The 25,878-nt window shown below is 35.3% G+C and overlaps 1 protein-coding gene and 1 long non-coding RNA gene across 5 annotated transcripts in view; one reads left to right on the top strand and one right to left on the bottom strand.

The window, feature by feature from the left end:
* On the bottom strand, window positions 1-22,474 carry EBAG9 (estrogen receptor binding site associated antigen 9). 3 transcript variants are annotated; one of them, XM_064476892.1, is made up of 7 exons: window positions 22,282-22,474; window positions 13,131-13,228; window positions 10,415-10,493; window positions 9,424-9,582; window positions 7,637-7,744; window positions 4,198-4,289; window positions 1-538 (listed from the first exon to the last, which is right to left on the bottom strand). In XM_064476892.1, the coding sequence occupies exons 2-7, from the start codon at window positions 13,211-13,213 to the stop codon at window positions 418-420; spliced, it is 642 nt and encodes a 213-aa protein (XP_064332962.1). In that variant the 5' UTR covers window positions 13,214-13,228; window positions 22,282-22,474; the 3' UTR covers window positions 1-417. The 3 variants fall into 3 exon arrangements, with proteins under 3 accessions (XP_064332962.1, XP_010983442.1, XP_064332963.1); XM_010985140.3 differs by lacking the exon at window positions 22,282-22,474 and adding an exon at window positions 21,688-21,706; XM_064476893.1 differs by lacking the exons at window positions 13,131-13,228; window positions 22,282-22,474 and adding an exon at window positions 12,046-12,137.
* LOC116148914 (uncharacterized) overlaps window positions 21,838-25,878 on the top strand; it is a 13,624-nt gene continuing 9,583 nt past the window's right edge. For both annotated transcript variants that reach the window (XR_010377043.1, XR_004132502.2), the window contains exon 1: window positions 21,838-21,995. This is a non-coding gene — a long non-coding RNA (uncharacterized LOC116148914). The remainder of the gene's footprint in view (window positions 21,996-25,878) is intronic.

Raw genomic sequence — 25,878 nt, forward strand, 5'->3', positions numbered from 1 at the left:
GAATATTTAAAATTATTTATTTTATCATTATGCACATTGAAGGAAAGCATTATAGACAGCAGAGTCCTTTCCCACCATAAAATTATTTATACCCATTTATTCAGCTAGCAACACTAGCCTGAAGAGGTACTGATATATTCCATTTGTAATAATTTCTCTACAGCAAACAACTGTCTTACAGTTGGAGCACAATGAAGAAAATATTGTCTCTTAAGTCTTTTTTCTTCTTTTGAGTCTCAATCACTAAGAGTTCAAGGGACTTTGAGAGCATCCTGGTGCCCTGGGTGGCCTGGTGAATGCATTAAAGTCAAGCAGCATATGTGTACTCTGAAAACACTCTTAGACCCACACAAATGTTGCTTGGCTGGTGGAGCCCGCATTTCTCGCACTGGCGCTATGACATGTGAAGAACACTTGTTATGAAAGTTTCACACCAATTTTGTTCTGTTCCTTCTTCATTAGCCGCTGTGCTTCCTTTTCCATCTTCTTCCTTTGCTGCTCTGCTGCTCTCTTTTCTCTGTCTGCTATCTTCTGCTGCCTGAAGAGAAACATATTCCTATTTTTACATTTAGAAAATACCACGCAGGTAAAAGTAAAATGGCAAATAAATTCCAGAAAGAAACAGCACTGCCTTTTTACTATCATAAAATGTAAGTTTAAAAAGTCTTCATTTGTCTCACTGCTTTGAAAATTTCAAAGGTTTTCAAAAACAGTATTTCTTTTAATCCTTAGAATACAACTTACAAAATAAAAAAGGTATTATCTCCGTTTTAAAAATAAGTAAAATGGGGCATTCAGGCTAAGTGAATTGCCCAAAGTTGTAAGATTAAGCACAAGGATAAGAACTCACATACTCTGACCCCTCTTCTTCAGACTATTTTCACTGAAACATGACTTCCATTGGACTACACTTTCTTTCTGACACCATTCAGAAAAGCCTCATATTTATGATTAAATCTTCTATTATTGTAAGAGTTAAAAACAGGCAGCTAAAGGATGTCAAGAATACAGATGTGCAGAACACAAAGCACAAAGAAAATGGGAACTTAAGACATGCCTTCCAACTAGAAGCTAGAAATCAATGTAAGATTAACATCTGACCAGCTCTACTAATGAAGAGGCAAAATGGTGGGCACTTGCTAATTACACATTAGAAAATACCGCCCTCCAGTCCCTCTCTAACTCCACTGATCTACAATCACTAAAACTCTCTATCTTTATTGATTGCTTTGTATGAGTAGGAGTAGAAATGAGATGATGAAATAGGAAAAAGGAAAGGAATAGAAGTTAGTCATGGATCTGAAGGTTCAGGGTATGAGAAAATAAGAACAAGTATGCAAGGGTGAGGAAGAAAGCTGTAGTAGGTCACAGGTGGGCAAAGGATAGGCAACACACTGGGTTATATACAGAAAAATCCAGTATGGATTACCCACATTTGAGACAGCTCAAAGCTGGGTATAGTGAGTGAAATACACATACAATTCTCAATCATACTTAAAAACAGGAGTAAGCACTGTTGGTGGGAATATAAATTGGTGCAGCCACTATGAAAAACAGTATGGAGACTCCTTAAAAAACTAAAAACAGAGTTACCATATGATCCAGCAATTCAGGCATATATCTGAGGAAAACAATAATTCGAAAAGATATATGCACCACAAATATTCACAGCAGAACTATACACAACAGCCAAGACATAGAAGCAACCTAAATGTCCATTGACAAATGAATGGATAAACAAGACATGATACACACACACACACACACACACACACACACACACACACACACAATGGAATACTACTCAGTCATAAAAAGAATGAAATAATGCCATTTACAGCAACATGGATGGACCTAGAGATTATTATACTAAATGAAGTAAGTAAGAAAGAGAAAGAAAAATACCATATGATATCACTTGTATGTGGAATCTAAAATATGACACAAATGACCTTATTTACAAAACAGAAAGAGACTCACAGACATAGAAAGCAAACTTATGGTTATGAAAGGGAAAAAGGGGTGGGGAGGATAAATTAGGACTTGGGATTAGCAGATACAAACTATATATCTATATAAAATAGATAAATAATAAGGTCCTACTGTATAGCACAGGGAACTATTCAATACCCTGTAATAAACCAAAATGGAAAAGAAAAAACTGGGTGTAAGCAGAAGTATAGATGACCAAAATTCCAGAAGGTAGAGAGATTTATTTTAGGCAACATTTTGACCATCACCATCAATGAACTAAAGTTTCAAAAGAATAGTTTAAAAAAATCTACTTTTCACTAGCTCTGCTCACTTTCAAGCAAAACTGATAATTTGCAATAAAAATGCCAAAATATCAGTGTCAAAAAAGGAGAGAGAAAAAGAATTATAAAGGGCTGGCTAGGTTAGAAATAAGATAATCAAGTTTTGACCTGGTTACTAGCTGAAATATAAATATCAACAGTTAACATTCCTGGCACAAGAAGCAACTTAGACATTGCTGCAGACAAAATATATTTTTCCTGTCCAGATACATGTCTGGAATCACTAAGGAACCAGAATCTTTTTCCTCAGTGATACTGACCACAGTACTAGTAGCACTTATAGCGGCAGTGGGAAACAGGACAAGTTAGTGAATATGGATTATGGATACACTTTAAAAATTCTCAGGGTTCTTCTGGGGGCGGTAACAACGTACGGAAGCCTCCAGGTGTCTCTGGCTCTGCTTATGCAACGTGCAGCATGGAGCACATCTATTACTAAGAGGCTCCCTCTCCCAGTCTGTTCTATCATCAAGCCCTAAGTTTGAGTTTTTTGGTCTCGTTTTGTTCCGGTTGCAAGAGTATAGGGCAGAAAAAGAGAAGGATTTTTTACAGTTCAGCTACTTGTGAACTCATAAACTCTACAATGCTGTTATTAAGATTACTGGATTCAAAATAAATAGCCCCTTCGTTCACCCTTGTGGTTGATGACACTAATCATCACTAGATTCCCCAAAATATTCTAAAATACTCAGACTTCTTTAGCTATGAATTATCCAAAAAAAGAGTAAAAAAAAAAAAAGTGACATCTTTTTTGATGATTCATACATGTTAATGTTTACAATTTTAAAAACATCTCCTTTATATTGAATAATGATCAAACAGAAACTAAACAATTAAAACTCTTATAACTTTACTGACTTTTAAAACATGATACCTTCCTATCAAAGAAAAAAATGCTGAAAATAAGAAAAGGTCAGCCTTAACTCCCAGTTATTTAGCTGCACCCTCTGCTGGTTGTTCAAGGTAATTGCAATTTATTGGTAAAGACAAGAAAGGAAAATACAAAAATACAGATTGTTTTAAGAATCAGATAAAGGGTAATTCATTTTCTATCCCTATTATAAAAACAGTATTTTAAAAAATCACTGTATTTTACTATAACGTCATTAAAAGTGGAAAAGTAATTTAGATACATTTAAATATCTGAGTTTTCATTAGTGATGATAGTCATAAACTCTCTTAAGGTAAATTTTCTTTTTACTCTTTGACCCAACGCAGCAGTAGCAAGAATTAAGTTCCTTGCTCACGAAGACAGAGAAATAAGAACAAACAACAAAACACAGATTTGAAAACCTCCAGAATAATAGTTTTTGTAGAATGGGCAGTAAGTACATGACTTGTTATCTTTCTACTTCAGGGCGTCTGAGTACGTCAATTGAGATCCACATACAAATGTTGAGTGTAATACAATACACTATTCACGGCTATGTTCAAACGAGCAGTGCCAGCACTATGCTAGACCACAGGGAAACAAAACCAAAGGTATCATTTCTGACCCAGAGAAAATGTATTCTTGTGGCTCACATTTCACAGTGGGACATTTTAAGAGATAAATATATTTTACAGGGAATGAAGTATAAAGCACACAGTGCAATATGGTGTATATATCTGTGCGTGTGTATATATATATATAAGATCTCATTCATCACGATTATTCTTTTATATCTACAATGCTTTAAATTCTTGTTTTTTTGGGAGGTTTTGATCATATAAAATAGCATATGTAGTCTGAAATACAAAGAAGTATCCCATATTATCTAAGGTTCAAATAAGAATGAAGAAAAATATTAACATTTGGCAGAATGAGCTTTCTTGACCTTAAACGCAGCATGAACAAAACCCGTTCTTCTACTCAGCTGCAGCGTAAATATGACTCAAATACCTCAGAACTTCCTCGGCCTGCCAGGCGGCATCTTCTTCTTCTTCCCATGCATTGGTATTTTCCTGCCAGGTATCCAAGTCACCTAATTCAGGCTAAAAAAAAAAAAAAAAAAAATTACAATAGTAAAGAGCCATCCTTTCTCCACTCAGCAGTCAATAAGAGTATCTTTTAAAGCATAACTTAGACTGCCACTGCCCTGTGTCTTCTCCACGTCCTCGCCACATCCCATACAGGCCCAAAGGACTGCCTCTGCTTTGCCTGAACTGAGGGGTTTCTGGAGACACACGACTTTGTTACTCAACGGTCCTGGGCAAGTTCAGCTTTCTTCCTATTTTGTTAAAGGATATTCCAGGATATTAATTTTATATTAACTTTTCTTTTCTTTTTGTGCCTCCTGCAGTTTGGGACAGACAAGAATACAACACTTCTGTTTCTCTCTTTTCAGTAAGAAGAAGGAGTGGGGGTGGGGGAGAAAGAAGAGGCAGGCTGATCCAGACTGGATTAGCGATGCTTGACTGGACTACTCTGTGCTGGGGTGACGAACTGGAAGAACTGAAATTTTCCAAACTAGCACAGTCATCTCCACTTAAGCACAAATAATTTCGATTTTTCAGTGGCACAGTCTGTCTGGGTCCCAGGGAAAAATGACAAACCAGGCAAAATTTACTCTTCACTGGAATATTTCTTCTCTGCTGTGCTTCCTTTTGCCTGTCCCACTTCCCTAATACCAACAGGCTGGCCACTACCTTCCACTGTTCCCCATGCCAGACCTCCAAGAGTTTACTTTTCCTTCCACAAACCAATGAAAATGTTCATTCTGGAATGTTTGGTCGGTGGGGAAATGATTATGTGCATAAAATAAATGGCACCAACCTGTGAACAGATTTATTATATTCTCTTTTGAGTACTTACACCTAAAAATGAAATAAAATGTGTTGAATTTTCTGCTTCTAACCACAAATGAAACACCATCCCCTGTTAAAAATTTTCTAAGAAATATATCTGATTATTTGTTTAATATAACTTTCCAAAAGTAAAATAGCTAAATCAAAGAAAAGGATTTTTAAAGTCACTGAAACAAATACAAATGATTCTCTTGAAAAGTTATACCAACTTCTCCTCCTGGCAGCAGGAGGCAGAAGTCTTGTTTCCTTGTACTGTTGTCAGAACAGGTAGGTTTCCTTCTTTTCTATCTTCCCTAACATGTTAGGATTTAAAATGGTGTCTTGTTATTTTACTGTGAATGTCTTTAAGAACTAATAAGATCAAACTTCTCTACATGTTACCAGATGATGTCTATTTCTTATTTGTAAATTTATCCATTTTTCTACTGAGGTGTTTGATTTTTGGTGTATAAAACATTTAGATATAAAAAAAGTGAAACTCCTAAGACCATAAAAAAGAGTGTTATCTGATCCTCTAGTGGAGATGGTCTTCTAAGTAAAAAAGAAAAAGTTCTAATGGATAGATTTGCTACATAAAAACTAAATCTATCTGCCCATCAAAAACATCAAAACCAAATTATAAAGCCAACAACAAACTGAAAATTGTAAAAGATGACAGAAGTTAGTATCCTTAGTATTGAAAGATTTATCACAACAATACAAATGATAAATTCCAGAAAGAACGTGCAATTTAAAAGAAAAACCTAATTTATGGAATGGGTAGTGAGGTATTTTTGGTGCAGAGAACAAAGCACAGTAGGCTACCATTCTCTTCCTAGGCAATGCCCCTTTGTTTTGTCTGCTTGGAAGGAAAGTATGTGGGAACATTCTCCACCTACCCTATTTACCTCTACCAGACTCTGGAAGCGGTTACATATTTACAACTTTTTAATAAGCTATGTTAGTGTTATAATAACGTATAATTACAGTTAGGTGGCAAATATGTACTAACATACTGAGGAGGTCTGAACCACTCTACCATATAGGATCAAACTTGTATAAAGTTTAAAATTCAGAAAAATGAAAAACAAAACACCATGATGCGATGCTCTTTTACAGAACTATCCGTGGAGCTATTATGCTCTCATGACATCGTGGAACTGTATAGGAGTTATCACAGTTTGTGGTATTTATGTGTGTGATAACTTATTTAACCTTGTGCCTCCCCTACTAGAACGCATACTCCTGAGGCAAGGAACCTGCCTACTTTGCTTACTTTCTACTATATCACCAGCACCTAGCACGGCATTTGGCATTAGTAGGAATAGTTTTTGATCAATGAATTAACGTACATAAACATGGACCCCCCCACCGGGGAAGAGGGGCCTCAGAAGTTCCTGCGCAGTTTAAACAAAAAAATTAGATAGAAAGATGAACAGATAGAAGCGGTGGTTTAACTCTGTGTCTGCACATTCTCTGACACTCTTCTTCAAGAGGTGGAGCTTAGCTCCTCTCTCCCTGCATGTTGGCTGGACTTAGTGACTAGCTTCCAATGAATAAGATAATGTGGAGGTGACAGTATTTTACTTACAAGACTAAGTAGTAAATAGGCATTGTGGCTTCACCCCTGCATGTTCTCTGCTCTTTTTCTTAGGGATCATTTGTTCTGGGAAAGTCAGTGATCGTATCGTGAGGAAACTCAAGCGGCCCTATGGAGGAGTCCATGGCAAGAAACAGAGGCTTCATGCAACCAATCAGCATTAATCTGCCAGGCATGTAAGTGAGCCACCTTTGAAATGAATCCTCCAATCTCAGCCAAGCCTTCAGATAAACACAGCCCAGCTAATAATTTGTCTGGAAATGAACAGAAACCCTGAGCCAGAACCACTCAGTTTAGTCATACCCGGATTCCTGATCTGGAGAAACTTTGATTTAAAAAAAAAAAAAGTTTATTGTTGTTTAAGTCATTAAGTGTGGGGTTGTTATACAACAATAGATAATTAATATAATCAATAATCAATCAATCAAAGCATACTTAAGCCAGGATCTGGGGAGGGGCCTGCACACAGTAGTGTATTGTAAAAAATTCAAAGCTGATTTTGACAGGTTCCAGGGTTGAAAACCAGTATACCCTTTCCTCATTACTTTTGTCCTTAAAAGTGTTGTATTTAGGTCAAATGCACTTTAAGTTAAATTATACTTTAAATGTAAATATACTCTACTAGGGAAACAATTCATAACTCACATAAAAATAACCTGCTACTAAAGTTAAACTTTGGTGATAATCTCTTTAAAAGTCATATTTTTAAATTCCATTTTGTCTCTATCTTTTATGTGTGCAACGGACTCTGATCTTAGTACCTGATGTAATTACAATGTCATAAAAGGATAGGACTGGTAAAATTCCAGATTAACCTCTCTTGATCTACTAAATGTGTTTCAAAGTCACAGAAATACCGACACTATGTTCAATTCATTTTCATGTTTTCTTCTTATCTAAAGAAAACAGAAACAAACAAACAAAAAACTTGCCTAGATACCATTAACATACTTACAGATTGATGAATAAAAGGCATATCTTGTGTAGCTGCTAATCTACTAGAGAAACCAGTGCTACCATCTGGGATGCCAAAATTTAATGGTTCTCTCTTCTTAATAATGATCTGAAAGATTAATTAAAATAAAATTACAGGAATATTTTATACCTCACTATATAAAAATAGACAAACTGACCAAAGCATTTTATAAATATTTTAAAACGTGCTCTACCTTGCTCCTCTTAAAATTGACAATGTAAAAAAAATATTTTAAAGGCTATAAAGGGCACCAAAATTCCCAGGCAATTGGCACACAAATCAGTTACATACTAAGAAAAATCATATTTCACTTTTTTCTAAAACAATACATTTTCCTCTTCCTCCTTCCTCTTTCCCTACTTTCCCTAGACCCCAAAATATAATTGGGCTTTTTCAGTTCCCGTATTAAATAAGAACATGTATCATTATCCTGCCAAGAAGTATAACCAGTTCTCTAAGCATGTTGATATCTGTGAATACATAACTATTTCAGGCCAGTAATGTTAGCTCTGTAGCTTAAAAGCATTTTCATTCTAAATAATTTACTAAGGTACTACTAATACACTGGATTCCTATTAAGAGCAGCAACACACTTCCAAAATACTAAGAAACTTGCTTAAAACTCCTTGAAAAATATGCAACTTTATGCTTTTCAGCACTGAGACATTTGGATAACTCAACAAAAACAATTATGATTACAGTACGCAAATGTTATCAGCTTTGAAAATCTAAAAATAAACGTACAGCTAAAACTGGCTGGGATGTAAAAGAGGGTGAAAAACCCTATTAGGGAATTGGGGAAAAAAATATGTCCCAATTTTATTAAATATATTGATAAGAAGTATTTTCTATGCTTGACTGAATAAGAAATGGAACTTTAAGTATAATTTTTCAAAATAGCAGAAATGACTGATGAAGTAGACTGGAATAATAACATTATAATGTTTGAAAGAAGGGGAAGAGGGGCAAGGGTGGTATGAAATAAACCCCCATTTAGCATAGTATGAAGTCAGTGGACAATGCCTGTTATTGGTAAATCAAGACATAGCAATTTAAGAATACTGTATATAGATACAATGAAAAACACTAGAAGCCCAAACAGAAAAATTTATGAGTGGCTGCTTCTGGGAAGTCAAACTGGCTATGAAGAGTGATGGGGCAGAAGTCTACTGTCTTTCATTATAAGCTCTTTTATATTCTTTGATTAAAACTTTTTTTTAAATGTACATGTACTATTATTTTTAAAAAGGAAAATACTCAGCCATTGTTCTTTTTCTAATAATTCCCTGCATATTTAAGTGACTGCCATAGTCAACTCAAAAGGGATAAAATAAAGTGTGGATGACTAACACAAACCCACATAATTACTCTAAGTTCTCAGAGCCTTACATTGATTTTGTAATGGTTATAAACAATGGAAACTAGCTACCACTCTGTAGATATCACTAAGCTGTGAACTCTTTTAAGTTTTAGAACTGTATCTTACTCAGCTTAGTCTCCATAGCAGAGACTAGAGTCTAGAATTGGACATACAGTAGGATTTCTGTAAATGCTTAGACATAATGTTAGGACTTATGGATACAACTTGCTAGATCTATGTTTAGGTCACCTGAATACACAAACCTCTATAACACCACAAAAATAAAACCCTGATAATTAGAAACAGGCTTTCTAACAAATACAGTTTATTCTGTCTAATTTTAATTATAGGAATCTGAAGAGCAATTCAATGGTTTAATCTCCAAAAGCACAAATCTTTAACGTACTTTCTGGGTTTTCCTTATAGTTGGTGTCATGTCCTTAAAATAGTCGGGTTCTAGTTGTTCTAAAGCATTTTGTTGTGCTGCCACGTTCCCATTCCCTCCTTCAATCTTTACGCTTGTGGGTGCATCTTCATCCCAGGAGGTCCACTCTTCAACATCTGCCTAAATTTAAATGATCGATATTGTCAGCCACAAAGGGGTAGCCTAGTTAACACTTCATTCTCACTTACTAGAAAAATGAGTTTCCTAAAACACTGTTTTTCAAAACCTAATGTACCTACCCCCCTCCAAAACAAAACAAATAAAACATTGGTTTTCAAACTTTTTTGAACAGGAAAGTACAATCTTACATCACATACCAAAACTAGGTCAAAAGTTTAAAAAATTACTTTTACTATGAGTTAGACATTCTGTTCTATCTATTAAGAAACAAACAATAAAACAAAATAAAAGAAAATGTTTTGGAAATTAATCTGACGTTTAAAACTACAGCCCACAGGAGGAGGACTGGAACTTGTAATCTAAGCTTAATCAGGTTTATTGCTTGATAAAATAACAAATAACAACAATCTTTACAGGATTTAAATAAGATAGAGTCTCAAACATAATATTCAAAATGTCCGTGAAATAACTCAAAATTATTCAGCAAACAAAGAACAAGAAATCTCAACTTGAATGGAAAAAGTAAACCAACAGACACCAACCCCAAGATGATATAAATGTTGGAATTATCTAAGACTTTAAAATAGTTATAAAAATGCTCCAATAAGCAATAGCAAACACTCTTGAAACCAACAGGAAAAAAATAGAAACTCTCAGCAAAGACACAGAAAATAAAGAACAAAATAAAAATTTTAGAATAAAAAAATTATAACAGTAACAATAAAAATCCTGACCCTGACTACCAAATTAATTTCATGACATACTGATGGTCTGCAATATAGTCTGAAAAATATGGTTCTGGAACACTTACTCAAACTTTAAAAAAAACTACCTGTTTAGGAACTGATGAATAATCAACTGTAGTTGGCAAAGTTATCTGGTCTCCACTTAATTTCCGTCCTCTGCCAGATCTAAAACAAAAATGAAATAATTTATTTCAAGAACTACCAAAACAAGCACCAGTAAAAGTACTACAGACAGTAACTTAAAGGTTTGTAAGAGAAGATCTTTTTCAAATTTTGAATTATTTTAATAATTAACAGTTGTTCATTAAGATATGAAAAGCCAGACATGCATCAGATATCTCTTAAATGTTTTTAAAATATTGGACAGGACAACACAACTGCTTTTTGGTTTAGGACTCAATTATAGACAAACTCAGGAGGAATAGAAGGCCAAAAACAAAAATACAAAACTGGTTTGAAACCATGCTCCTTAGAGCATTATGAGTTTTGTAGGTGAAGCTCTGGGACAGCTGTGCTGTTTTAATGAGGGTGGCCTGGCTTTTGCTTGTTTTACATAGTTGGTTTCTTAAGATTACCTATTAAACTATTAAAGTTTGAAAATCACTGGGTTGAACTATAAACTGTTCCCAGCAAGTTTTAAGGATTAGGAGGACAAGTACTATATTAAACAAGATGGGTCTTGTCCCTCAATTGTGAAGAGCACGGGCTGTGGAATCTGTGTCAACCACGGTTTCTAATGTTACTTCTATTCATTATGAGTCTATTTGGAATCACCTTCCTCCTAGCCTCAGTGTCCTCATCTGTAAAAGGCAGGTATTCAAACCTACCTTTGCAAGGTTGTTGTGAGGATTTAATTAAGTGATATATTTAAAGTAGCTAGACACTAGACAGTGCCTGCTATAGAATAAGGTGTTAAAAAGTGGTAGCTATTATAAATGATTAGTCACTTGCTTCACTTCAAATAATCTATAAAACATCTGCTTAGAGCTAACTGGTAAAGTTAGCTAAGTTCAGAAATCATACTTTATTTGTTTAAAGGATGAATAGAAAAGCAATATAGGTTACTACTAAATTTATGATGTAAACCTGGTATTTTAGAACACATGATCTAGGTTCCTTCTGACACTTATGAAATGCTTATTCCCACAAACGGTTAGTTTTCTTTAAAACAGAACATACAATCAATCTTAAATATATTTACAATGACAAGAGAAATTTAGTGACAATAGAAATGTCCTTAATATTTTTAAATCAAATACAATATCTTATACTAAAAGTAACAAGTATTCAGCAAAAGTTTTGGAAAATAACAGACCCAAAGAGAAAAACACCTACAATTTATCACCACTATTAACATACCTCCTGGCAATTAATACTCAATTTTATCCTGCTTTAACCTAGTTAATTCCCAGCCATGCTACTTCTAACAATAAAGTCAATGCCACTTAATCCTCAGAGTTTTAGTAGTTATAAAATGGCCATTTAGGCAGATAGTATATTTCCTAGTTTCCCTTGCAGCTAAGTGGCTAAGCTCTGGACAGTAGGCTGTGAACAAAGTTATGTGCAACTTCTAAATCATATCCACTAAAAAAAGAGAGCTGACTGCCCTCCATTTCCTCTTTTACCCTATCTTACTCTTAGCGAGTCAGCAATTTGGCCTAGGGATACTAACAGTTCCACTGATTAAGTAGTCAGACCCAAACAATGTAATACTTACGTATGTCCTATCTGCTTAGTAGTCACTAGAAAAAGATATATATATGAATTTAAAGAAAAATAATATTTTGATTTCATTCTTTAACAACCACAATTACTTACTAATGGAATGTGTGAACCTGTTGGATACCACACAGCTTCTCAACCCTTGGAATCAGACTGGATACCATCACCGTCATTTTCTGTTCTATATTACTTTTGGTTCAGTACTTGCTTTTAATTATAACATAAAATCCTAGCTTTACAAAGATAGGTCATCAAAAATACAAGTAAACAAAAACTTATCGCAACCATTCAAGAACATCATCAAAAGTAATACTGTAGGATCTAATGTTGTGCATGTGAATTACCTAGAGCCAATAGTCTGTGCAGTGTTTAACAGACATTGACTATTATATTCACCGTGTTTTACTGAAAAATTTAAAATATCCTATGGCAACCCCATGCGTGTAATGCGAAGCCCTGAAGTGCCTAAGGAACTGTAGCTCTAGGGTACAGCATTATGACAAAATAGAAAGAATTCAGGTCTGTGGATGACTTAACTGAAGCAGAAGGACTTACCTGCCATGGACCACCTACACATTCTGGAATGTTATTTAAGAGACAAGAAAAAAAAAAATCTTTTTTGTGTGGTTTCTCTGTTAAAGTTTTTTTTTAAATATAAAAATTACACTCATAATGTAGTATGTAAATACCTGTGTCTAATTCCATCTAACCACTTTAAAACATCCTGATAATGAAACAATTATGTACATAAAAACTTTCTGATGATTATAATAATGAAAGTTGCTTTGCTTATCTCTGAAATTATATAGTACTAAGAATGTTATTTTAGTGGAAGACGTAATAATTTTAAAGAATGAAAAGAAATGAACCTCTACTTCTTAGATCTGAAAAAATATATAAAAGTATACATAAAATATATAAAAATCTGAAAAAATATTAAAAATACTAGAGATTAATGAATGAATACTGCAATCAAGAAATTTAGCTTAAAAATAGTATGTCATGCCTTTTTGTAGTTATGAAGGGATCCAAAATTAGCAAGAAGATAAACAGGTTAGTGTGAACATAAAATTTGTTTACCTGCATATTAATCTCTTTAGGAATGAGAATACTGTTGCTAGGCAAGTACAAACTTTAAATAACCGAAACTGTGTAATAGCCATGGTAAGAATCAAAACCTGTGGAAAAAGCACAAAAATAAATGCATTATGGTGATTTCATTAGCTATACTCCTGTTTTGAAGTGAACCTGAAAAGTTCTATTATGAATTGTGAAAATTAGACACTTTTTTACTTTCCTTTAGAAACCACAAATATAAAACAGTACATTTAAAAACTAAAATGTAAATCATACTGACAATTAAAGAAACCAAGGTTTTTTTAATTGCTTCTCAGCTTTATGGCTAAGATCAAGTGTAAGAAACTAAGGTTTTGAAGAGTTTTCAATAGTTGAGGGAAAAAATTTATTCAAAATATTCTCAGAATGGTTTTTTAAAGTAATTTTACTTAAATTACCTATTAATAATTTATTTATTTACAATTTGTTTTCTATCAAAAAATGAAAAATCAAAAAAGGTATAAAACAGTACATACTGAGTCTTCTGTACTTTTTGAGGTTTGAATCATATGAACATAATTAGTACTAGTCAAAATATTTTTAAACTTTTAACCTTTAGATATATACATTTTATTCTACTCATTTTACAGATGAGGAAATTAAATTAAGAGAGGTCAAGTAACTTAAGGGCACATAGCTAATAAGTTAGAAGTAACTCGAGGTCATCTGGTTCAGTGGTCCACATAGATTTTAAGGCATAAAGATAATTGGGCCCACCCCAGTAAATCAACTAAGTCATATTCTCTAAGGGCTAAAGTCCAGTTATAGCTAATAAGCCAACAAAGGAGATACAAATACTCAATAGAAAAGGTGACAGAAAACAGGGTAAAGGGGAACAAATATGAGATGGGACAACAAATAGCAAGATAAAAGAACTAAACCTAACTGGATCAATAATCTCACTAAATGCAAATTTAAAGCCAAAGATTGTTAGATTGGATAAAAAAGAAATTACATCATTATATGCTGCCTATAAGAAATGTACTTTAAATATAAAAACACACAGGTTAAAAGCAAAGGATGGGGGAAAAATATACCATGCTAACACTAATCAAAAGAAAGCTGAATTGACTATTTCAATGTTAGAGAATAGATTTTAGGGAAAATAATATTAGCAGGCATAAAAATATTCATTTAAAAATGATAAAGGGGTCTGTTAATCAAAAGCACAGAACAATCCAAAACATATATGCCCCTAATAACTGAATTATGCCAGTGTCACAAAAGAGAGGTGACATTTCTAGAGAATCTGCAGATATTAAGAGGATATTGAGAAAATATTACTTTATGCCTATATTTGACAAATGAGATGAAATGGACAAATTTCTTGAAAGAAACAAGTTATGAAAGGACAGCAAGAAGACACAGATAGCCTGAAAATCTCTATACTTACTAAAGAAATTGAATTTGTAGTTAAAAATTCCCCAAGCCCAGATGGCTTCACCAGTGAATTCTACCAAATGCTTAAGAAGTAATACCAATTCCATACAAACTGCCAGAAAACTGAAAAGAAGGGATATTTACCAACTTATTCTTTGTGGCCAGATTACACTGATACTAATTCAGACCAAAGACATTACCAGAAACGAAAAATAGAGACCAATATCTTATGAATATAAACACATAGCAATAGAAGGGAACTTTCTCAGCCTGACCAAAGACATCTATGAAAAACTTATAGTAACGTGAGATTTAATGGTGAAAAACTGGACACTTTCCACCTAAGATTATGAACAACACAACATCTGCTTTCATGACTTCTACTCAACACTGAAGCAGAGGTTCTAGCAAATGCAATTAAGCAAGAAAAGGAAACAAAAGGCATTCACATTGCAAGGAAGAAACAAAACTGTATCTGTCTATGTAGGAACATTCAATGGAATCTATAATCAACTGCATTTTTATATGTTAACAACAAACAATCACAAATTGAAATTTAAAAAACATTTGTAAGAGTACAAAAAAATGAAATGCTTAGGGACAAATCTAATAAAAGACTTGTATACTTACTGAATACTATAAAATACTGCTGAGAGAAATTAAAAGACCCTAATTAACTTAAAAAGATCTTTCACGGCTCAAAACTTGATACTGTTAAGATATCAAATCTCCCTAAATTGAACTAGAGATTCAATGAAATCCCAATCAAAATCTCAGCAGGCTTCCTTCTCTAAAGTTTAACAAGTTAACTCTAAAATTCATATAGAAATGTAAAGGACCTATAATGGACAAAACAATGTTGAAAAAGAATGAAGTAGAAGAGCTAATACTACCTAATTGTGAGACTTGTTATAAAGCTACAGTAATCAAAACGGTGCAGTACTGCAGTCAGAACTGATAAACAGATCAACAGAACAGAACAGAAGGTAGAGAAAGAGACTCACAAAACATGAGCAACAAATTTGATGATGATATGAAGGCAGTTCAATGCAGAGAGGATAGTCTTTTTGACAAATAGTGCTGGAAAAACTAGATATCCATATGCCCCCCAAAAGCCACCAAAACCCAAAAAACTTCAATCCGTATTTCACACCATTTACAAAAAGTCCTCAAAAATGGATCACAGATCTAAATGTAAGACCTAAAACCACAAAACTTCTAGAAAAAAAATTGAACAAAATCTTTGTGACCTGAGTTAGGCACAGATTTTTTAGATATGACAACAAAAGCACAATCCATTAAAAAGATAAACTGGGCTTCATAAAAATTAAAAACTTCTGTAACTCAGAAACACTGTTAAGGGAATAAAAAGACAAACCACAGATTGGGAGAAAATCTTTGCAAAGCGTAAATCAGATAAAGGACTTGTATCTAGAATATAGTAGAACCTCTCAAAACTCAGTAAGAAATAACAACTCAATTTTAAAAACTGGGCAAAAGGTCTGAATAGACCCTTCACCAAAAAAGATATACAATAGTAAATAAGTACATGAAACAATGGTCAACATCATTAATCATCAGAGAAATGCAAATTAAAACAATACTTAAAAACCATTACATACATATTAGAATGGTTCAAATTAAAAATACCAAGTACTATCAAGGATGTGGAGCAACCATAACTCATACACTGGTAGTGGGAATATAAAATGGTACAGCCATTTTGGAAAACAGTTGGTAGTTTCTTACAAAGTTAAACAAACATGTATCATATGACCCAGCCATTCTACTCCTAGGAATTTATCCAAGATAAATGAAAGTATACACCCATACAATAATGGGTTGTATCTGAATAGCAGCTTTATTTTTAATAGCTCCAAACTGGAAACAACTGAAATATACATTAACAGGTGAACAGATAAACAAATTATGGTATATACACATAACAGAATACTATTCAGAAACAAAAAAGAATGAACTACTATTGCAAGCAATAGCATAGATATATCTCAAAATAATTATGCTGAATGAAAGAAACTATATAAATATATATATATAATATATGATGACATTTATTAAAAAAAAACTCTAGAAAAGACAAACAAATCTATAGTAACAAAAAGTATATCACTGATGCTTGGGATGGGGAAGGATGGATTACAAAGGAGCATGAGCAAACACTTTTGCAGGTATTGGATATACTTACTACTTTGATTACGGTGATGATTTTATAGGTGGTTTTCAGTTTCACCAAAACTGATAAAACTGTACATTTTAAATACATGCAGTTTATTGTATGTCAACTGTAGCTAAAAAATCTAGTAAAAACAATCTACTCTAATAAGATATTTTTTTAAACAATATATCATTTATGAAAGTTTCAGATTCTGGTTAGAATCTTAAAAGAAGTCATTAATATCATTATCTTGTATTGATTATTTATAACTCTTTCTGGAGAGTCAACTTCCATTAGGAAACTAGGTCAGTTCGTGACAGGACACATATTATAGAATTTCTCTAGGACTGGAACTCTATTTCATAGCAGCATTTCAATGTACCATAACAGCTCTTACTCTATTACAGGCTTTCCTCTTAATGCTTTACATGTAATAACTCATTTAATGCTCACAACCCTATGAAGGACTTAAGGCAAGTACTCCTTTATCCCTATTTTAGATAGGGAAACCAAGGCACAGAGGGGTTAAGTAATCTGCCCGAAGACACAGAGATGGCAAGTTACAGAAGTGGAATTTGAACCCAAGGAGTCTGATTCTAATGGTCAAGTCCTGAAAGATCACACACACATACTGCCTCTCTGATTAAATCAAAACATATGATTCCATATAAAAGAAATGCTATGGAATTGGGAACTAGTTAAAGTCATGGCAACCACAAGATAAAAAGTTCTCAAAAAAAAAAAGAAACAAAAAAAAAAACCAGGTACTGTTTTGCTAGCCTTTTAAACATGGTCACTGTTTCCAAATATTTCTTTACACATTTAATCACCTGTGCCATATATGTACTATATATATTATCCTAACAAGCACTAATTTAAATATTATGAGCTTTGGCACAAGTTAGAATTAAATATATTAAATAACCACAGTTTCCTCATTTAGAGTTTCAAAATAAATACACAAGAGGGAAAAGGAATCTAAAATTTGTTAATTCATGAGAGATGGTCATTTTTCCACTGTAGAGAGGTAGAGTAGATCACATGTTAAATCAAGTCACAGGATATTACAGGCATATACAGACACAGAAGAATGGTGTTTCTGACAATGGAATTTTATGTTTTAGCTTTCCCTTGCCTTTTACTCGTCAGAAGAATATTACTGAGTAAGCATTTAGAATCATATGATTCCTATGTTGGAGTAGTTTGAATGTATCAATATATTATCCAACTTGTTAGTTTTCTCAACCAGCAAACTAAGATACACTGAAGTTAACTTTTCTGCTCAAGGTGAGGCAAGAAGCTAACAACAAAGACACAACTAAAACTCATCCTGCTCCCAGTCCATTAAGTAACAACTTTCCAAGCAATCGTTACAGTTGACTAATACCAATATTTAGAGTAGAGTGATTCCATAAAACAAAAGGGGAAAACATTATTTGATATTTCTTCCAAAATAAAAAAAAATAAACAGTGTATTTGGACTTTAGTTCTATACATATTTACTTAAAAGGAAATAAAACATAACTTAAGTAACAATTATCATGGAACCAAATTAAAAGGACAGCTGTATGTTCCATCTATTCAAAACTGAAATGTTGACTTTTTAAAAATTCTATTATATGGGTATAAGATAAACAATAAAATTTATAAATATAACATAAAGATTCAAATCTCCCTGGATAAATATACCATCACTGTACTACTAATAATATACTGTTTTAAAATGTATTTCATGTGGATTAAAGCAGAGAGCACTGTTTTGTTTTTATCAGATATGCGCAATTACCTCCTAGAGTTTTGAAAACAGCACGTTAATAGTGTTATCAACTAGTAAGATATTATATTGAGTAGGTTAAAAATTAAACACTAAAAAACAGTGATCACCTCTGGTGGGGGGATGGTATGGAAGCATCAAGGAACTAAGATCTACATCTCAATCTGAGTGGTAGCAATACCAGCATACTTTACTATGTATACTGCCTGTGTGTTACACCTTAATATAAAAATTCAAAACAAAACAAAACCAGGAAGCAAGGAAAACACAGTTAACTCTTGTAGTACCTGACTGCTCTGTATAGCCACTACTAAAGCAAGCCAGTCCCTTCTAAAGAAGGGCTACACGTTGTCTACTTCTAAGATTAGAGAGTAGAAAGAGGAAGTAGACTCTTTACAGTGACAAAGTTCCAAAGGCTCCCTTAGCAGTGCTCGTGCATTTTGTCACGTGCAGGCTGTACCGCCACATGAGCTGAACGGTTTCTGAACATCTGTATCTGGAGCTGGCCTACTGAGAGGAGGGAAAGAACTGCGACTTAAAGAAATTGAACCAAGAAAATATTAAGAATTTCACTCTTCAAGCAACTTAAATGCTTCTGTCAAAAACATCCCCAATCAGTGGTTTACTAGGATTCAAAAAACGCAACAACTCTGACTCCTCCTTTCTCCTAACCTGCAAACTGCCAAAAAGACTTTACTCCATTTCCTAATACTGCCCATCCATATTCTTCCCTATTTCCACTGCCATCTCCCTAGCATAAGCCTTTATTACTTCTTGCTGAACTACTGCAAAGTCTTAATTCCAGTATTCTTCTGACTGCACTTTTATTTTCTGCTTTGTACTTAGTTATTTCTCTATACCTTATCCATCCTGCACAATCCTTCCCATAAGGATCTTACCTAGTTATGTCCAGTTACCATTTGCAAAATAAGACCTGAAAGGTTTGACTGTTTCATTATGAGTAGAATGATCTGAACAATTACGATGAATAAAAGCTTCATTTTAAAGCTGACTGTCAAGAATAAAACTCAACCAAACAAAGCAAACGTCCCTAAATGAAGATTTAGCTTAAAATTTCAGAAAAATTAAAAAAAAAAAAGATAACTAGAAGAGAGACTGCAGAGCATGTGACACTAGAGGGAAAAGGCAACAGAGCTGAGGAGATACTCTATCAGGAGGTTTTAAAGGGTGAAAGCATTTAAAGACTATGAAGCAGAGTGGGTCTCAGGATATACATAAATTAAGAGTTGAGAATAAATTTCATAGAGAGCCTTAGTTAACAGTGGTCATCACCTTGCCACAAATAATGCTATGTGTCATTGTTCAATAAGTATTTATCAACCTGAATAACTTCAATGATAACTGGGAATAAAATTTAGAGTTTTGTTCCAACAGTAAATTAGAAAGTGGGACTATTATTAACACTAGACTAGAATTCTCTCCTTCACAATTAAGAATATCCTCATTCTATGGAAAATTTGCTTTTGTGATAAGAAAGAGGGAAGCTACTATGTACCAAGTACTATCTACATATTATCTTATTTTAACCCATAAAACCACCTTACGCAGTAGATATTATTATTCTCATTTTCCATGATTGCACAGCCAATGATAGTACAGCCAATGATCTAAATTCAATCCTAGCTCTATTTAATTCAAAAGCCAAGAATACCTCATAAACAATAAACATTCTCAGTAATTCAGTGATGGATCCAAGAGTAATTTTACAACTAGCTGAACCAAAACGGGGAAAATGCAATCAAGTTAACTATCAAGATGCAACACTTTTGATTTTATCAATTACAGTGACTTGCAGGCAGGAATATTCTTTGAGACCCATATTTACTTTAATGTTCCAATTTAATTCAATAATATATATATATATATTTAGCACATATTATGCTTATGCAACAGATACTACCCTGAGTGAAGGGAAACACTACTGACCCAGTACAGAGAAATCTTGTGCCCGCTGCTTAATAGTCACAAGCTAGTGACTACGGGCAGGACTAGGGAGAGAATGTTCCCATCAGTCTTGCTCAGTTCAGTATTCCTAGGTCTTAGCCAATGCCAAGCACATGCTAGGTACACACATACTTGTTGAATGAAGGGAAATTATCATTCCATGAGCATTTAATACTGTTCTAGAGGATGTATGCTCTATAGCCTCACTGTAATCCTAAGGACAAAAACAAGAGGTGAGTTTCATTACTCTCATTTAACAGATGACCCTGACTTCATCTGTTAGTGAAGTTCAGATTCATTCACCCACAATTTAGAGACTGACCTCAAAGCCCAGGCTCTTCCCATACCATATCCCATTTAAGAAATCTTTAATTTTATAGTCATTGCCTCAGTTGATTTTTGAAATGCTCTCTAGGTCACCAATTTGAGGGGTATGTATCTTCAGCTACCTTACTTTTTGATTGCTTTCCAGAACTGAGAAATGCTAATATAATGTAATCGTAAAATTAAAATTCCCTTAAAATTACAAGAAAAATAACAAAACTTGATATAGCAGAATAAAGTTCAGAACCACGAAGCAACTTACTCTCAGGGGTTTTAGACTAACATCTTCAGAAAACCACTAAGAATGAAAGCTTGGCTGTGTCAAGTGAAAAAGATTCACCTACAATTTAAAAAAAGAATGCTGCATTAGAAACTGAAAGATTAAATGTCTCTTTCCTCCCTGTAATTCCTTGCAAACTGCTGGTGAGATCTTTTCAGCAGAGTTACTATATTCGTTAAATAAATCAAGCAACCATCTATGCTGGTACACACTAAACGGGTCATCAACGGCTCTACTTCTAAAACTGTATTTTTGAATTTTTTAATACCAAAATTTGAAACACCATGTGATCTAGTACTGTACAGAACAGCCCTAAACTTAAGTTTGTAACTCCTTCAAGTAGATTAAGGAATATTGGAAGGCTCCAAAAACAAAGTCTACCTGAAATTACGTAAATCTGAAAAATCAACGTTCGGCAGCGGCAAGAGATAGGGAACTAGAAGTAGAGTGTAAGAGAAAGAGTGGGGCGAACACTGGAACACTGGACCATGACTAGCAACTCAAAGTCAGGCCCTCAAATACGTAACACCAGTGAAGCTCTTACAAAGGCAAAGAAAAGTCCCCTGAAAGACTCAAAAAGAAGAGTTTCATAACTAAAATGCTTTAACTTCAGATTACCCACCTGAAACTGGCTGATGGAAAAAAAAAATCATACCCACTGTACAGATGAGAAAAACGACAGGGGCGTTTTCAGGTTACACAATCCGACGCCATGCGCACGGCGTTTTGTGAAACGCTCTAAATTGTTCCAAGTGGGTGCCGGGTGGGCTGGGATTCGGATTGTGGAAAAATCTGCCTGAGAAGGAGCAAGGCCAGTAGAAGAGGGGCAGGGAGAACGGGCAAATTTCCCTGTGGGGAGCGGATCTGGGGACTCGAGGGTTTCCCGGCAGCCGCTCCGCAGGCCGGTCTCCCACGCGTAAGCGCGGCATGGTAAGAGCTACACGCCCGGGGCCCGCTCCGGGTCGCGGTTCCATCACCCCAAAGGTCACACTGACCCGGAAACACTACCCTAGAGTGGCAGTCGGCCTCGGTCGGGGGAAACTGGGTGGAGGGGCGAAAAGGAAGGCAGGAGGGCGGGAAGTGCGGGATGGAGAGAAGGGCTAATCACGGAAGGGGAGAAGATACCCCCCCCCCCAAGACCGGGGTAGTGATCGGGGTGGGGGTGGGGTGGGGGAGGGAAGCCCCTCACGGGCACGCGCAAGCCGCACACACTCACCTGCCCCTCCCCCTCCCCGCCCGCCCGGCGGAGACTCCGAGCTGCCGCGGGCCGCGCGCGCACACAAGGCGCGCGCACGCGCGCTGCCGGTCGCTTCCTCGAGCTCGCGCTCCGCCCGTTCAGTCCCAGCCCCGCTCATTCAAAGCCGGGCGCGCGCTCCTCCTCAGCCGCCGTTGCCGCCGCGCAGCTGCCATGGCCGCCCCTTCCTCGGGAAACCCTCCCCTAGTCCCACCCCCTGCCCCTCCTCCTTCGCTCTCCAGGACGGCTCTCGGTAGTTTCCAGGCCCTCACTTCCGCACCCCGCCCCGGTCCTGTCTGGACCAATAGACGAGAGGTTACTGGTCTGGCGTCGGGGTTGAAAGCCAATGAGCGCTGGGGGCGGGGCTAACGGCGACGGCTGGCGTGGCAGCGGCCTCGACTGGTCAGGCGCAGTTTTCTGTGTATGTGACCGTTGCTGGTGGTACAGACTGTTGTTGCGGAGTGTCTGGTTGCATCCTGTGATGCCGCGCATTCGGTACAGCGTTTCTCCGCTCCAACCATACCTCTTTTCGTTAAACCCACAGAATCCCCCTACCAGATGGGACCAAAGAAAAACAGTGTTTAGATTGCAAAAAATGCCTCAGAATGATGGATCTGGGTAGGCCAGATCTCGACCATTAGGGGTGCTGAACGCTGAATTTAATTCAGGACTTTCGAAGTAATTTTTAACTTAATTTCCTTTAACTGGAAGTTTAAAAGTTTGTTCTGACATCCTGACCAGCACTTACCCGCCCACTTAACTTCCTAGTACCTCCACCCTCGCTACGCCACCCCAATCTGAAGCACGTTTCTACTAATAATTTTTTTATTCCCAAGAAGGAGAAGGAAGAAAGAGAATGTTTATGACTGTTGCTCTGAAAAGAGGCTGTGTATCCTTGGATAAGCTACTCCATCTCAAACCCCAGTTTAATCAGTAAAATGGCTATAATAGTGCCTACTTCGTGGCTAATGATTGCAAGCTTAGTTACAAAGCAAACATTCACAGATAAGAGCTGCTCTTACTACTCCGTTACTACATTATCATTCCCAGTAACTACACCTCCCGAAGTCAACTTGACCCTCTGCAGTCCTTTTAAACACCTGCTCTAACAAATGCCTAAATTACAATAATTCAAACTTTAATAATCCAAAATAGCCTACATTTTGACATGAACATGTTTTCAAAATGCTTTTCCTTAGTGACTTGTATTTTTTGCTTCAACTTGTTTACTATATCCCTATATTCCCTTCTTTCTTATTATTCTTATTTTCTTTATTAAAATTTCCATTTGCAAATGAAAAGATATATATTTTTCTAGAAACAAGTATTGAATACTTGTTTTCTACTACAATAACAAAAGAAACAGAACGCTTGCTAAATACTGCAAACTAAAAATTTACTTTAAAATTACCTATAAAAGACTATTTAAAAGTCATCTTTACCCTAGTTGATGACTAGTAATCCTGTAATTGGGGATCACAGGTGCCAGTAATTTGGGATTTTGCTTGGGGACCACGTCTTGGATGTGTGCAGTTTGAAGTCCTGACCTCTGCCCAAGACTTGGGTGGGATGGGGATGGGGAACCACCAAATGTCAAGTGGGAGGAGCATAGGGACATAACCTGATCTATGATCCCCAACCCCCAGCTTGATTTATTCATTTTGTCAGCTTCCAACTCATCACTTACTCTCCCTGTTCAAAGCCTGGACAGGCGTCCTTGTTCTGAGTTCTCCAGCTAGGTATGAGTATTGTCGACTGACTTTCCATGCCTGCCTGGGGAGTGGGGCAGACCTTGCAAACACAACTCAGCATTTCCAGATTTTGCCAAACTCAGTTCCCTGGCTTTTTGCTTAAGGGTTGGTTTTTTCCTTAGCACAATCTTAGACCTGCTGTTCTGACTTGGACATTAATGGCTTTTTATTGATGAGTAGCTGTTCATGGTTGAATAAAGATCATAAAATCACATTCATTTCTTGATCAAGCAAGACAAAGCCTTGCCGCTCATATAGTGGATTTTGAACATTTGAAAGCAAAGGATTATCTGGTGATAATTTTAACGAATTGTTTTATTGATCTTTCTCTTCTAGAGAATTTTGCTTGCCTTCAAAATAATACATTTTAATATGCTGGAGAATCATTTTATTTATTTTTTCTTTTGGGGGGGAGGTAATTAGACTTTTTTTTTTTTTAGTGGAGGTACTGGGGATTGAATCTAGGACCTTATGCATGCTAAGCAGACACATTACCAGTGAGCTATAACCTCCCCCTATTTTTTAATATCCATAATCACCATTTAATATTTAGGGTCAATCCCTGAAACTGCTTATTTTTAATTTTTTATTGAAGTATAGTTGATGTACAACATTCTGTTAGTTTCAGGTGTACAACATAGTGATTTGACAATCAAGTACATTATGAAATAATTGCAACAATAAGTCTAGTAGCCAACTGTCAGCATACAAAATTATTACAGTATTATTGACTATATTCCTTATGCTGTATTATATCCCGATGACTTTTTTATTTTATAACTGAAGGTCTGTACCACTTAATCCCCTTCACCTATTTCTCCCAACCCCCTAACCCTCTCCTCCCTTCTGGCAAACACCAATTTGTTCTCTGTATAAATCTATATAAATCTGTCTGTTTTGTTTGTTCATTTGTTTTTTTAGATTCCACATATAAATGAAAACATGCAGTATTTGTCTTTCCGTTTGACTCAGTTCACTTAGCATAATACCCTCTAGGTCTATCCACGCGGTTGCAGATGGCAAGATTTTATTCTTTTTTATAGCTGGGTAGTATTCTATTATGTGTGTGTATGTGTGTGTGTGTGTGTATATATATATATATACATATATATATATCACGTCTTCTTTATCCATTCATTTATTGATGGACATCTAGGTTGCTTCCATATTTTGACTGTTGTAAATAATGCTGCATTGAACATAGGGGTGCATATATCTTTTCTGAAACAGCTTTTTAATTTATTTTCTGTTAAAATTAACTTTGTATGAAGCATTTAAATAAATATTTTTCATCATAATTATTACTATAGCATATCTTCAATTTGTAGTAATTTTTATTGCTAAATACAGGCAGATCCATGTTTAAGGACAATTTAGTTAATCAAGTCCCTTCAGAAGAGGCCTGGATAGGAATTGAAAAAAAATCCGTATCTTTTACTAGAAATGGAATCAAATAAAAAGATGGGTTGAACTCTTCACTCCTATGTTCCAGTAGTGAGGTTCAGTAATGTAATACTTTTTGGCTACTGTCCACGTTGTTATTAGAGCTGTAATATAGTTCAGTTATATTTTGAGTTAAGTAGACTTGATCTGAGCAGGTCTGGCAATCTAATGCCATTTATTATTTTTAAGGGTAAATGTGTTGAGATTCATATAACCAATATAACAACAGTTTATAGCATGATTTATCTTGTATATGAATTGAAAACTTAAAAATAAAACAACACTGAACCAGCAATGAAAGCCTAATCTATTTAGCGACAGCATGATGGACATTGTGGCTTTGATCTTGAACAAGTTTGAACCCTAGTTTTCTCATCTACAAAAT

The sequence above is a fragment of the Camelus dromedarius genome, chromosome 20 (genome assembly GCF_036321535.1).
Source record: "Camelus dromedarius isolate mCamDro1 chromosome 20, mCamDro1.pat, whole genome shotgun sequence".
NCBI lineage: Eukaryota > Metazoa > Chordata > Mammalia > Artiodactyla > Camelidae > Camelus > Camelus dromedarius.

What these genes read in the sequence shown, in the direction of transcription:
- EBAG9 (XM_064476892.1), bottom strand. Translation starts at nt 13,213, where the DNA reads ATGGCTATTACACAGTTTCGGTTATTTAAAGTTTGTACTTGCCTAGCA. An exon ending in CTAAAGAGATTAATATGCAG is followed by an intron (nt 10,494 to 13,130) that starts GTAAACAAATTT and finishes TTTTTGTTTTAG; the next exon opens with ATCTGGCAGAGGACGGAAAT. An exon ending in ATTCATCAGTTCCTAAACAG is followed by an intron (nt 9,583 to 10,414) that starts GTAGTTTTTTTT and finishes ATTTAAATTTAG; the next exon opens with GCAGATGTTGAAGAGTGGAC.